This window comes from Myxocyprinus asiaticus, chromosome 13 (genome assembly GCF_019703515.2).
Source record: "Myxocyprinus asiaticus isolate MX2 ecotype Aquarium Trade chromosome 13, UBuf_Myxa_2, whole genome shotgun sequence".
NCBI lineage: Eukaryota > Metazoa > Chordata > Actinopteri > Cypriniformes > Catostomidae > Myxocyprinus > Myxocyprinus asiaticus.
Window position 1 is genome coordinate 30,572,455 of NC_059356.1, and position 15,038 is coordinate 30,587,492.

The window sequence follows — 15,038 nt, forward strand, 5'->3', positions numbered from 1 at the left end:
TGGAAATGTTCAATAGCTGTTTTGTGGCCAAGACTGCTAAGAAGGTTTGTGTTTATACAGATATAGACTTATCCTGAGACATATGACTAAACAAGTGTGACAGCTAGCTTTGTCTTCGCTATTGCATTACCTTGGTGATATATTTACATGAGCAGAATTCACAAACCAACATTCAAAACATCATAGAATGCCAAGTGTTTACATTTGCAAGACAAGGCATAAAAACATATGTACATGATAAATAAGATCCTTGTAACAGAATCATTGGCCTGAAAGGGCAAAAGACAGTTTCGTCAACCGGCCTTTAACTCTCTCATACTGGCCCCAGCCATTCTTATTGTTGAGTCCTGGTGTTTGAATGTGAGTTAGGCAGCTACCGTAACAGGATCACCATGTCTTGTGTGTACACCGCAAACACATTTTGTGCAAAGGGAGCCAACAACTCAAACCACATTTCCCAACAGGCTCACAGCTGACACAATTTCCTGTCATCACTGTCATTTTGGACTCCATTTCCCATCAACATCACAACAGATGCCATCTCCCATTACAAGCGCTTAATTGGCAGTTGGCACTCTGAGCTACTTGTAGCTCTTGTCAATCATGCATGAAGATGACACAACACAGATAGATAAAATAAGGTGACTGTAATTTCTATGATGATGTTTTAATAATTGCTTTATGGTGAGCACCCTTGCCCCATTCTTTTGCCTAAAAAAAACAATTTTGCAAACAGGTAAGGAATGAGTGAGGCAGGTATTGCTGCAGGTAGTTGTGACTGTATTAGTGATGCTTGAGTTCCAGTGTTTATAGAATAGGGCCTCGGGCATAGGTTCCTGTTATATGATAGCTCTACAAATGGCTTTGTCCATAACAGCATGCTAATGCTTATGGTAAAACACTGGTTATGGTCATAGTCAAGCAGCAGCAGTGGACATAACATTTGTTCCCTTATGTGTTTTTGAGCCTGTATTCATCTTCAAATGCATCTTGTATTTGTGTTCATTATAGAGAGTGGGCTCTTTTACTAACTGTAGGTCTCTCTTTCACACACACACACACACACACACACACACACACACACACTGCAGTACAGTTATCTCTCTTCTCTCTCTATATCCACCTGTTTATATTCAGTCCCTTGTGTTGTCTTCCTCTTGCATCTCTCCATCACTTTATCTTGCTCTCTGTTTTTGATGCACCTACAGTATGTTGTCTTTCCTTTTCTATCTCTCTGTCTGTTTCATATTCATTCCTTTCTGTTAAGCCTTCCTCATCCTTTTTTCTCTCTGGGATAGATGATTAATATTAATGTTTTCCCCCTCCCTCTTCTGCTATCCCTCTCCTTTCTTTCCTTTCATTTCCCTCTTTCTCTGTCTTTCTCATTTTCTTAACATTTCTACTTGCTATCTACACTTTACTCTCTGTCTTTAGCTTACATTTTACTTGGATCTCTCTCTCTCTCTCTCTCTCTCTCTCTCTCTCTCTCTCTCTCTCTCTCTCTCTCTCTCTCTCTATCTCAGTATTCATCTATTAGTGTTGATGATTCTCTTCTATCCCTGTAGCTGTATGGTCATCTATCAGTTTAATAATCTCTCCATCCTTCTGCCCTCTCTCCATCTCCTTCTGCCTCTCTTCCTCTCTTATTTTTTTAACTGTGCAGAGTGTAAAGTCTTGTGTCAAATGAAAATGTATGTCAGCGTGTGATAATTAGGCCCATCATCATTAGTAATGGCCTGTGTCTCATTGGATACCCTTATATATGGTTTCTGAAATCTAAATAACCTGCAGTGAGAGTTGAACCTCTTGCTTGGGGTTCGAGGTTGAATTAGCCATACATCAGCCTGAACACATTGCACCAGTTAATGCTGTTCTAAGACCCCATGAGCTTAAAATCCATAGGCAAGTATGGACATAAAGATTAGTACCATAGTTCACAGGCACAGTATTATTGTAGTAAAGCACAGGGGATTTGAGAATATAAATCTAGAACTGATGAAAGTGTGTAAGGTCAGCCAAATGCTCTGTATTGCAGAAAAACAACTAACTCCAGTGGCGTAGATTCCAATAATCAAAACAAGCAAGTACAACCCTCCCAATATTTATACCATGATCAATGGAAGCATGTAAATTCTTCATACTGTAATGAAAGTCAGTGAGGTCCAACACTTCCTCTGCTTGATGCACGCGGATGCGTTAAAATGCGAGGAAGTGTAGTTGAGCTTCAAATAATGATCGTGCCAACGAGACTGCAGATGTCAAGATTTATAGTGAAAAGGAGTTATGTTTTTGTCTGTTTCTCACCCAAAACTGTTCTTATTGCTTCAGAGGACATGGATTAAACCTCTTGGGTCATATGGATTACCTTTATGCTGCCTTTATATCCTTTTTGGAGCTTGAAAGTTTTGGAACCCGTTGACTTGCATTGTATGGACAAACAGACATAAATCCTTCAAATTATCTCAGTTTGTGTTCCACAGAAGAAAGTCATACGAGTTTGAGAGAGCATAAGGGTCAGTAAATCCTTTAATGTAGTTATGTGGAGTAGGATTTTGGACAAATGAGGTTTCAGGGTGGGTGGAAATGTTTCAGAAATAGAAGCCAAGTGACGCGGCTGGTTAGAACAAAAACTCAAATGTAACTTTTATCGTTGTTGCTTTTATAGCCAGGTCAGGACATGGTGTAAGAGTAACAAAAAGGCTTCTGTTGTCTTATTTCTCCTTTGTTTCTCTTTTTGCAGTAAAATGGGTATTCATCACAAAGAGGCTTGTCAAATCAGAAGATCCTTTAAAGAAAATAAGGCACAACTTATGTAATTGTATCTGTACTGCAAAAAAATTATTAACCAATGACGAAACAGCTCAACAACCAAGGAGACTGAATATTTATAAGCTACAAAAGTGAAAAGACTTCAAAAGAAATTTGCACCTTTGGAATCAGCTTATCAACCTCTTTGGAACACAGGAAAGGTCATGACCCAGTTGCCATGCGCATCACCACGGTGACCAGCCTTTCTAGTCCCTCCCCCCTCCTCCTCTTATTGGCTCAGCTGTTGTTGTGGGTCATCCTCCCAGGCGAAGGGACAGTGGGAGCCGTCTCTACCTGTCCCGCTCCTTGCAGTTGTTCTAATCAAGCGAGTCGAGTGATCTGTACAAGACGAAACTTGGACGAGGTGCCCGAGAGTATATCAAACAACACACGATACCTCAACCTACAGGAGAACTCGATACAGGTAAATACAGACCAGACCAATCACTTCCCATCAGAAGTATGTGAGAGAATGATTATGTGCTACTGTGTTTGTGTTTGTTTGTTTGTTTGTTTGTTTACACACTAAAATATTGAGTGTGAGTTCCACTAATGTGGCTTGAACACTGCATTGTGTAAGCACAAATTTTCAGCCTTTCTCAAATACTTTCAGTGTTTCAGTGTTGAGTTTGGTATTAAAGGGATAGTTCAAACAAAAATGAAAATAATTTACTGTCATCGTTTACTCAGCCTCATGTTGTTCCAAACCCATATTACTTTTTTCTTCTTTGAATCACAAAGGAGATATTAGGCAGAATGACAGCTTTAGTCGCCATTCACTTTCATTTTATGGGAAAAAGTTGCAATTAAAGTGAATGGTGACTGACACCAACATACTACCTGACATCTATTGTGTGCCATAGAACAAGAAAAGTCATACAGGTTTAAGAGAGATGAAGTTATCTCAGAAGTTTCATTTTTGGGTGAACTATCACTTTAAGATAACCTACTTTGAGTGGAAAGTTATGGATTTCTTAAGATGAAGAATTTGCAACAGCAAATACCCAAATAACCCCAGCACTGAAAGAGTTAATAAAAAAACAAGCCTATTAAAATAAATAAATAAATAAATAAATAAATAATAATAATGCTTTTCATCAATCCTCCATTTAAGCATAAAAATTCTGATTTGTTATGTCCTCGAGCCCCACTTGAAATGATTAAAAATCTAAAAATGTTTTAATACCTGAAGGCATCCTAGATTCTTTGGCTTCTTTCTCTCCCTTAGCATTGTACCATGAGAGTGCAGCTCTGACAGTTTCCACCCTCCTCTTCAACACCCCCAACCCAGTGTGTTTAACACCCTCCTCCCCTCCCCTGCTCTATATAGAGAGAGGATTGTGGCAGTAGGCCAGGAGAATGCTTCTCTCTGCCCAAGAAAAGGCTGTATGGCTGTATCAAAAGACTCATGGTTACAGAATCCATAGCATTAAGGATGCGTTAGCAAATTCTAATAAGATAACTGTTAAAGGAAAAGTTCACCCAAAAAAAAATTAATTAAAATATCATCATTTACTCACCCTCGTGTTGTTTCAAAGCTGCACGACATTCTTCCTTCTGTTGAGCACAAGAGGAAATGTTATACAGAATGTCAGCCTTTGTCAGCATTCACTTTTATTGAATGGAAAAAACTGCAATGAATGTGAATGGAAACTGACACTATCACTCTGCCTAACATTTCCTATTGTGTACCATTTTCATTTTTGGGGTGAACTATCCCTCTTGTAACTGTTTTCTTCTTTGGTTAAGTCAAGTTGATTTTTTCCCCTTCAATGCTTACTGAGATTTAAGCATGCGTACCATTCACATGAAGCCTTGGTTTTAAAGGGGTCATGAATTGGAAAATCAAACTTACCATGATATGTTGACATATAAGAGTTCATAGCACTATAAAAGCATACTGTAAATTTCAGAACCGAAAATTTCTTCATTAGTCCAAAAAAGGCTTTATTGAAACCAAGGTGCCAAAATAACATGTTCTCTACTTCCTCCTCACTAATACATCATAGTGAGGTATTACATCAGCACAGGTCAGCCTCTGCATAAACAGATCAACACCTGCTTTATCGTCGACACTGCTTAGGCCTGCCCACCGGTCTTGCGGTTAGAGTAAAGCGGTGAGATTATTTTTGGAGCAACAGGAGGTGTCACGATGGCCACGAAGATATCAAGACGTTGCAGTGCCAGGTTGAGGGAAACTAAATCTCTTGCATTTGCTTCGCAAGGATCCCAACATTAAGAAAAAGTGGCTGACGCTTATTTTTAATGAAGTCCCGGATCACGTCAGTAAGAACGTGTTTATTTGCTCGCTTCATTTTACCGATGATTCTTTCACAAACAAGACACAGTTCGAAGCAGGCTTTGCAGAGAGACTTAAATTAAAAGCTGATGCAATGCCAACTATATTGGACTCAACAGGGATGTTGCAACAAACAAGTGTGAGTATAGATGTTAATTGTTTTGCTTCGTATGTTACAGACTGTTACTGTCCTAGTGATTTTTTGGCGCTCCTGTATTAGTTTTAATGCACAGGGATCTCTAAGCAGCATATGTTTTCTTGTTCTGTTGGCATGATGGCACAATTGCCACAGATGCACCTAAGGAGTACTGATATCAGTATATTTAGATAATCTCTTTCCTTTTTAATGAAAACATGTCTCATTGTAATGAACAATGTATGCGTTTGTCACTACACTGAATATATGATGAAAGATGATTATATGACGAGCTACAGTGCGACAAACACCGGTGAATATATCCTGTATACCATGTACCATTTACATGTTGCACATTAAGTGTATACTTTCACAGTTATAAATGTGATAGCACCATGTATTTACACTTTATTTGGTACTGTCATGCGTTACTCAGCATTTGTAAAACACGGAAATGTTTCACCGTTGGAAAATGCCCCAACTATGTAACAAGATACACACCATTGTGTCGTGTCTTGGTTTAAACAAGAATAAAAGTAATACCTATTACACAAATAGACAAGTAAATTACAGTGATTACTTACCATGCTGTCACAGACTGCAGTATCCGTGGTGTTTGTGGAGGGGGTAAATTCGGGATCAGACTCTGGCTCAAACATGCATGGATGAATTCCTCCGGTTGTCATTTTTTTAACCATCCGAAGTTTTCAAAACAACCCCACATGCGCGTAATGGCAGGGGCCATTCCACATGCAAAGATGTTACCCAATCACAGCAGTGGGCGTTTACACTGAAGTCTTCAAGAACACATGCCCCAAAAAACGGAGCATTTGAATCAGAGGCACAAAAACTGGATATAAAATGACCAATTATTCCTAAATTATGACTATTTTTAATGAAAAAACATTATAAGTGGACCTCAAGGAACATTATAAAATAAAATAAAAATCCAATTCATGACACCTTTAATATGCTTTTTCCATGAAAAAGGACAAAACAAATAATAAAAAAAAACTCTTAAGAATATGCATTGTTTTCTGTAAATATATATAACAAACAAGAAACAAACAATAAGAGGTGACTGACAGAAAATTGTTGAAAAACATTTTCTGAAAAACACTACAGTCAATAATGAATGTACCTTTGTAAACTTTATCTTTGACTTTATTTTTTGTCAACACAGGCATGTAAATTGAGCACACAACTCAACCCTAAACCTGTACCTGTTATTTTCTTACTTAGGTGATAAAATCAGATACATTCAAACACTTAAGGCACCTGGAGATCCTCCAGCTCTCCAAGAACCAAATTCGTCAGATAGAGGTGGGTGCTTTCAATGGCCTCCCGAACCTCAACACTTTGGAACTGTTTGACAACCGCCTCACGCTGGTGCCATCACAGGCTTTTGAGTACCTCAGCAAGCTGCGGGAGCTGTGGTTACGAAACAATCCCATTGAAACCTTACCAGGATACGCCTTTCACCGTGTCCCCTCACTGCGGCGTCTTGACTTAGGTGAACTCAAGAAGCTGGATTATATTTCTGACGCAGCTTTTGTTGGACTCATCAACCTGCGCTACCTTAACTTGGGTATGTGTGGCCTGAAGGACATCCCTAACTTGACACCCCTGGTGCGACTAGAGGAGCTGGAGTTGTCTGGGAACCGTCTGGAAATCATCAGACCGGGATCCTTCCAAGGCCTGGAATCTTTGCGCAAACTGTGGCTCATGCATTCTCAAATGTCTGTCATTGAGCGCAATGCCTTTGATGATCTCAAGAACCTAGAGGAGCTCAACCTATCTCACAATTCCCTGCACTCATTGCCCCATGATCTTTTCACACCTCTTCAGAAGCTGGAGAGGGTGCACCTCAATCATAACCCATGGGTGTGCAACTGCGATGTGCTGTGGCTAAGCTGGTGGCTTAAAGAAACTGTACCGAGCAACACAACCTGCTGTGCACGGTGTCATGCGCCACCCTACCTGAAGGGAAAATACATTGGAGAGCTGGACCAGAGCCATTTCACATGCTACGCCCCTGTCATTGTGGAGCCACCCACTGACCTCAATGTGACCGAGGGCATGGCTGCTGAGCTCAAGTGTCGCACTGGTACCTCCATGACCTCTGTCAACTGGATCACCCCAAACGGAACCCTAATGACCCATGGCTCCTATCGGGTCAGGATTTCCGTGCTGCATGATGGCACACTGAATTTCACCAACGTAACTCTGCGTGACACGGGCCAGTACACCTGCATGGTGACCAACTCAGCAGGGAACACCACAGCAACTGCTGTTCTGAATGTGACTGCAGCAGATGTCAGCGTCAACTACACCTACTTCACCACGGTCACTGTGGAAACAGTGGAGACCACAGGAGAGGAAGATTCCGCCTTGCGTACCATCAACGCGACCTTTATCCATATTCCCGGCCCTACACCTTCTGGGCACCTCTGGCATGATGTTATCCCCACTACAGCCTCTTCTCTCTCGATCCTCGGCTCATCATCCTCTCCCCGTGCAACCAAACCCACTTTCACCGTCCCCATATCTGAACCCAACTACCCCTCTGGGCTTGACGACGTGATGAAGACCACCAAGATTATCATTGGTTGCTTTGTGGCCATCACCTTCATGGCTGCAGTCATGCTGGTGGTGTTCTACAAGCTGAGGAAACAGCACCAGTTGCACAAACACCATGGGCCGGCACGAGCCATTGAGATCATTAATGTTGAAGATGAGATTGGAGCAGGAACAGGCCTTCGTGGCAGCGGCATCTCAGGAGGTACCACGGTACCACAAGGAGGGTCCGGCGGAGGCAGTCAGAGCATGCGGCTTCACCACCCAGAAATTGTCAACCTTCCCAACCTTGCACGAGCAGAGCATCTCAACCATTACTACAAAGCCCATCACTTTAACAATAACATGATGGGTCTAGGCCTTGGTGGAGTTTCTGGAGGCCTAAACAATAACAACAACCCTTCTCCTTGCTCCCAGGCCCAGACTACCTCCATCTCTTGCACACAGGTGCCAGACTATGCAGGTAGCAAACCATGCTCCATGCCTTCTTCGATGCCCCTTCCAACCCTTGGCATCCACGGGTCACTGAAAGGCCTGATGGGCAAGGGACAGAACCCACAGATTGAGCCATTGCTCTTCAAGAGCGGCTCCAAGGAGAATGTCCAAGAAACCCAGATCTGAAATTGCGGAAGAGAGAGAGGGAGAGAGAGAATGGTAAATGTTCAGATTAAAGATCGAGAAGGAGTATCAGGGAGAAAGAAACAGATTAAGAGTATTGGCTGTTCAACCCATATGGGTATGTTCTCAGGAGTAATTACAAAGGTATGCCCAGCATTATATGAAATATTACCTACAAAAGAAATCACTACAAAGTAAATGCACTGGCAGAGAGTGGGGAGTCTCTAGAAGGCAACCAGTCAACCACACTGCAGTAGAGATCACAGTCTTTGCCACAATCTGAGCCACACATATTAAGGATATCATTGAACATCAGCAAACAATAACACACTTGTTAGAACAATATGAATCAATACATTACTTTTCAATGCAGGATTGATAAGTATGTGCCAATCTTGCACCGATCTGTGCCAAAGCAAAATATTTGCCCATAAGCATCACTACGCATGTGTACAGACACAATTTCCGAAGATGAAAAGGTCAGTACACATGGGGGTATACATCCCATATACAGAACTCCATTAATAAAGCAGAGATGATACAAAAATCAAAACACATCTAAGGCACCATCAGATAGGAAGTGTATATAAGAATTCATGAGCAGAACCTTAAAGTATATCCAAATAAATACAGACATAAATGGCTGAGAACGAAAGATTACCTGTGCTAACGGTTTAGAGTGCAACAGATAACAAAATGGATCATTAAAATTTTGTAGAGGTTCACAGTCCTACTCAAGGAAAATGGATTAATAGACCAGCACTGTGTAGAGGACTTGTGTTTCATGATGATGGACACAGTTTCTCCCCCCTTTCGCAATGGCTCTCACAGCTGAGGAGAAAATTAACCGAATGAGCGAAAAGACAATGAAAGATATACAAATTTAAAGAGAAACTATGAAAGTATACATTATATATAAATATATTTTCATTCAGAGAAATAAATTATGAAGAATCTTTACATTTTTCTGACTGAAAGAATTTAGCAGCTGCTGTTGTAGCGCTTTGTCACTGATAAATCCTTTCTTTTTCTGCTTAAAAACACGTCATAAACTGTTACACCCTCACTGGACAGAGGGAAATGGTTGCATATAAGAATTCTGGAAATTGTATTTGATTTCAGATTCTTTGGCTTTGTTTTTCATACAAGTCTTAAAAGGTCCCTTTCTTGTTCTATAATTAACAGGGTCATTGAGGAGAAGCAATTTTAATTCACATTGTAAATACACTACAGTATGAATCTGCAGGTGTTTGAGATCCAAATTGGGTCAGTATCAGTTTCCGCCATTATTGACAGAATCATAAAGACAATAATGATGTTACTATGTAATGCAGTGAAAATAAGCTGTAAAGGTTGAGCTACATGCTGCTATTCTAGTAAAATGGGAAGTAATGAAATCTGATTTAAAAAAGAGGCTAGTGTTGATATTGCTTTACAATTACTATCATCATTATTGAAAAGTTCCAAAAGCATAGCAAATTTAGTCAGTTTCTTTGTTTTTACCTTGAGGTGATGTTTGTATTTCATTGTGTAGAAAGTGTCGCTACAGCTGATAATCCCCTCAGTTGGAATAGCAGTGGAAGTACTGACACTGACAACTTTTTGCTTGAAGCACCATGAAGCCGCAACTACAATGACAAAAACTCCAAAAAAAGGAAATGGATGGGCCTTAAAATGGCTCCTTCAATGGCCTGTTTTTGAACAAGACAAAACTGGGACCCTGCCTTTTTTGCCATGATTCAGAACAGAACACAAACTCTGGTGATCCCTGCAGGGGTGAAATGGATTATAGTGAACACTGTGTCCAAACATGTGGACGGAACTACTGTTTGAGCAGAGTTTCTGAAAGCAAATGGAGGACAGCATTTGAAAGGTAAGAGAACCCCACTCAGTGAGTGAGACTGGAGTTTGGAAAGCTTTTTTAAAAATGAAAATGGACAAATAAATGAAAATTATAGAAACTTATAGAGCTCTTTTAAAAACAAACTATTATGATAATAAGTGTCTTTCATTATTCATTTTTATCTAGTTTCATTTTGTTTGTTTGTTTTTTTCAAAATCAAGTGTTATCTTAATTGTAATATTGTTATTGTTATTATAATTAGCTAATATTACACTCGTTATAATTATAAAACATTTTCTGTTAGCAGAAGTCACTACGATATATATATATATATATATATACACACACACAGTATATGTATGTCACACAAAATGGCAACTGAAATTGTGGAACTTTGTGTCATTGATTTGTTTTTGTCTTTTCTTTTCTCATATATTTGAGGTATCACTGTATGTAACCCTTGGAGTTTAAAGCTTGGAGACAGTTCTATTCAGATACAGACAGAATGTGATGTGGCTGGTTGGTAGCGTCGTTCTCTGCTCAGAAGGATATGAGAGAGAGACCAGACTTCTTATATAGACTTGTTCTCAGAATGTCGCCAATTATCAGTACCGAGAAGTGCGGCTGTGCCATGTCAACACCCTGTTGCCACGGCAACACGCCTTCACACTAATGTGCCAAACACTGTCAAAGCCAGGTTGCCATCTTCATGGGTCCCCGTGCCTGTGTTCGTCAAACCTCATTACCCGTCAACACGTACAAATAACCACATACACGTTCACACCCAAACACGATGCCACTTCCGTGTCAGTTGTCATCCGACATATTAGCGCAGCCATACTCTGGCGCTGCATCCCAACAGGTTCCCATGGTGAGGTTTCCCTGGCAACTGTTGCTGCTGCGACAGTCCTCATCACGGCGTTCAGGTCTCAGATGCAAATGCAAGGACAGAGGCAATATAGGACACCATTTACGAGGACATAACTGTCTCGTTTACCCTACACATTGTCATCCATGTTCTTAAATCGCAAATTAGCATATTCACAGCACTTATACTGCACCTCAGCTCTGCATATCAATAAATCCCCTTGTCTGTGACATCCATGGACATTGAGTCGCAGTTAGTGAGATGTCCATATCTAATACACCATTGATCTTCCATAGGCACATCCATTATCATATTTTCCCTCTCATATCCGTGATTTGCATATGCTCATTTGGTTCTCTAGTGATTAACATAAACATCTGTTTGTGTGTGCGCGCATATGTGTGCACCAGACAGTAATCGTATTACATTTATGCTCAAGGCATCTACTTTCTTTCCAAAGCAACTTATAAGAAAGTGTTGCCAAGCAGATTGGTAGTGGGCAAAGACTGTTATAACATATCACATATCTCATACTGATCACTTGGGATCTGAACCTAGCCTGCAATCTCAGATACAAATGTTTTTATATAGATTGTGAAAGCTGTGACAAAGGTATAAAGACAGGCGCCCTCTCTCCCTCGTAGCACTGCAGTATCTGAGTCACAGGGATGAGAACCCGAAACACACACTCATACACATCGAGCCGGTGAGTCTCAGCTCTCTCATAAACACACTTTGCAGAGAAAGACCCTGCCCACCTGCTGTTTAGAACTTATGCAAAGAGCACCCTAGAATGTGGTGTTGCGGGTTTGGCTTAACCATGTGTCTGTGTGTGTGTATGACAACTGCAACTGCATATGAAAATGGCCATTTCAGCTTTAGTAGGCTTATTTGAAGACATCCATGTATTTCAATCAATGTTATCTCATTGATCTGTTTTTTCGTTGCCCTCTGTGTGTGCGTAAGAGAGTGTGTTTCTGTTGTTACTTTGTAACTTTAAATGTGTGTATGCTGTGTGTGTATGTGGAAAGCATGTGTGTTTCTGTGTGTGAGTTTACACATGTGTTTTACAGTGTTAAAGGAATAGTTTACCCAAAAATGTAAATTCTGTCATCCAAACCTGTAAGACTTTCTTCTGTGGAACACAAAGGGTGTTAGGCAGTATGTTAGCCACCATTCGCTTTCATTGCATCTTTTCCATACAGTGAAAATGAATGGTGACTGAGGATGTCATTCTGCTTAATAACTGTTTTGTGTTCCATGGAAGACAGTAAATGATGAAAGAATTTTCATTTTTAGGTGAACTATCCCTTTAAGAAACAGAGGCTGTCATGAGAGAAGGTGAGAGTCAGACATCCATTTTAAATCCCCGGTTTAAATCACTTTAGTATATTGTCCTATGCTCCAGGCTTATGCATGATCTTCTGAACAAGGCTCTCACCCAGAATGAAGAAAAAGCATAATTTGGGATTTCATTTAGCTTTCCTTATACTTCAATCAAGAAGTCAGGGGCCAGCTTTGCCGATTTGCAACTGTTAGAAACCGCAGGAGTTACTGCCCTGTTAGTAGCCGTGATAATTCTCAGAAATGTAGAGACATAATGTTGGTCCCCTTTTTGTGGTGAAGTAACAGTCATGCTCAGGCTTTGACAGACAAATCTAGGGCAGCTCTTGCTTTTGGGCATTGGGGGTAAAGATCGTATTCCAACATTTTCTTCAAACATTTTAATTTTGGTTGTCTTTTGGTCCTTGATTCATCAGCAGTAGGTCTATTGTGTTGGCATAATATGGCCAAATCTGAGCCACACAACATGGTAAACAATCATTTTCTTAATCTGTATTTTTGTTTTGTTAATAAATATAAATAATGTTAACAAGATACTCAAGATACAAAATTGTGCAAGGAAGACTTAAAATTCTGCCATCATTTACTCACATTCTTGAGACTCAGTCACCATTCACTTTCATTGTATTGTTTTTCCATACAATAAAGTGAATGGTGACTGAGAGGAAAAAACTTCTGTGTTTGGAAAAACATGAGGGTGAGTAAATAATGACAGAAAATGTATTTTTAGGTGAACAAATCTGATTTGATTTGAAATAAAGGTAAAAAAAATTTTTTTTTTAAAACTGTTTGCCAGTGGGGGAAAATAAATGAAATTATATATTCCGGGTTCGATACAAGTTAAGCTCAATCGAAATCATGTGTGGCATAATGTTGATTACCACAAAAAATAGATTTGACTCTTCCGTCTTTTCCTTAAAAAAAAATAAAAATTTGGGTTACAGTGAGCTACTTTCAATGGAAGTGAATGGGCCAATCCGTAAATGTTAAAATGTGTAAAAAGTGTAGCCACAAGACGTAAACAAAATGCGTGCTAACATGATTTTACTGTGATAAAATCGTATACCAACCTTTTCTGTGAAAAGTTATATCCAATTTTACAACTTTGTTGCCATGATGATGTAGCGCCGTAAAAAAACAAACCTAAAACAGCCATAAAAACAATGATTTAATGAACGTTACTGCTCAAATAATACACAAGTTTTAACAGAATGAAAGTGTTTTTCTAAAATGATAAACTTCACATTTCTGCCTTTATACCTTCCAAAAACTGGCCCCATTTACTTCCATTGTAAGTAACTCACTGTAACCCAGATGTTTGCTTTTTTACAGAAAAGGAGGGACAAGTTGAAAATCTTTTTTTTTTTTTTTGGTAATCAATATTGTGCCTCAAATGCTGTCAACTGAGCTTAACTTGTATTGAACTAGGAATATTCCTTTAATTTAAGACATATTCCCTGAAATATGCCTTATTACGCAATTTTGCATCCCAAGTAAATTTTTCTTGTTTTAAGGATGTTTAGGTATTTTTACTGGAAAACTAGACTAAAAAAACTGATTAAGAAACTGCAGTTAACTGAGTATATGAAGACCTGGAGAATCTTACACAGATAACCAGCACCCACTCATTCACACAGTTCAGGAGAGACTGCATCTTTAGAATATCAGTTACATCCAATCCAAAAATCATACTTCAGCCCTGGTCCTGGTAGAGGCCTTAGTGATGGTCGTTTTCTAAACCAGCTGCAAGGGATTGTGTCATTCTTCATGAACAACACTGGTCCATTGTAATTGCCAGGGCTAGAGAGAACAGACAAATCTTTGATGACAGGGTGTGGATGTAGCTGGTGTCCCTAACATTACAATTTTTACCACAGTTCCACAGCCTGTCACAGCGCTCTGACACTGACACTACCAATTGTGATCATAGCTTTAAAAAAACAGCATTGCACCACCAGTATGACACAATGCATTATTGTTTATTTTTGATTGTATGGTGTCAGCCCAGGTCTAAACTTAACACTCACCAAGCACAAAATGCAAATAAAAATTGGCTTTTTGCAAGTAAATAGACTTTCACTTAAGCTGAAAATGTACCTTCAGACGTTTATTTAGGATGCCCTCCATGTGGTGACACAAATGTCAAATATTTCTTGAACAATCCGCTAAAACAAAAATATGTGTGACAAAAATCCCGATATGTCTTTTTATTTTTATCACAGGTGCAGTGAGAGACAGACAGGTTGTCTCCTTTCTAATGCTGCAATTGACCTCTCACAAATATGCAAGGAAAAATAGCTAAATAATCCCAACATATATATATATATATATATATATATATATATATATATATATATATATATATATATATATATATATATTTAATAAAAATAACACAATTACAGTTTCATGGCAAATTGACAATTTTTTTTTAAATGTTCTCAATTCACCCACCATTTTCAGATGAGGCAAATGTAAATTTGGACCCTGGTGTCGGCTATGCTAGGTAAGGAACACCAAATCTATAATTGTATATTCTTGGCCT

General features: G+C 39.4%; 1 protein-coding gene across 4 annotated transcripts in view; it reads left to right on the forward strand.

Moving 5' to 3' along the window:
* LOC127449931 (leucine-rich repeat-containing protein 4B-like) overlaps window positions 1-14,758 on the forward strand; it is a 62,294-nt gene extending 47,536 nt beyond the window's left edge. For 2 of the 4 annotated variants that reach the window (XM_051713559.1, XM_051713560.1), the window contains exons 2-3: window positions 2,741-3,232; window positions 6,486-14,758. In XM_051713559.1, coding sequence (XP_051569519.1) covers window positions 2,987-3,232; window positions 6,486-8,441 — 2,202 coding nt within the window. In that variant the 5' untranslated portion in view covers window positions 2,741-2,986 and the 3' untranslated portion in view covers window positions 8,442-14,758. The remainder of the gene's footprint in view (window positions 1-2,740; window positions 3,233-6,485) is intronic. The other 2 variants (XR_007898883.1, XR_007898884.1) reach the window with 2 other exon arrangements.
* Window positions 14,759-15,038: the final 280 nt, after the last annotated feature.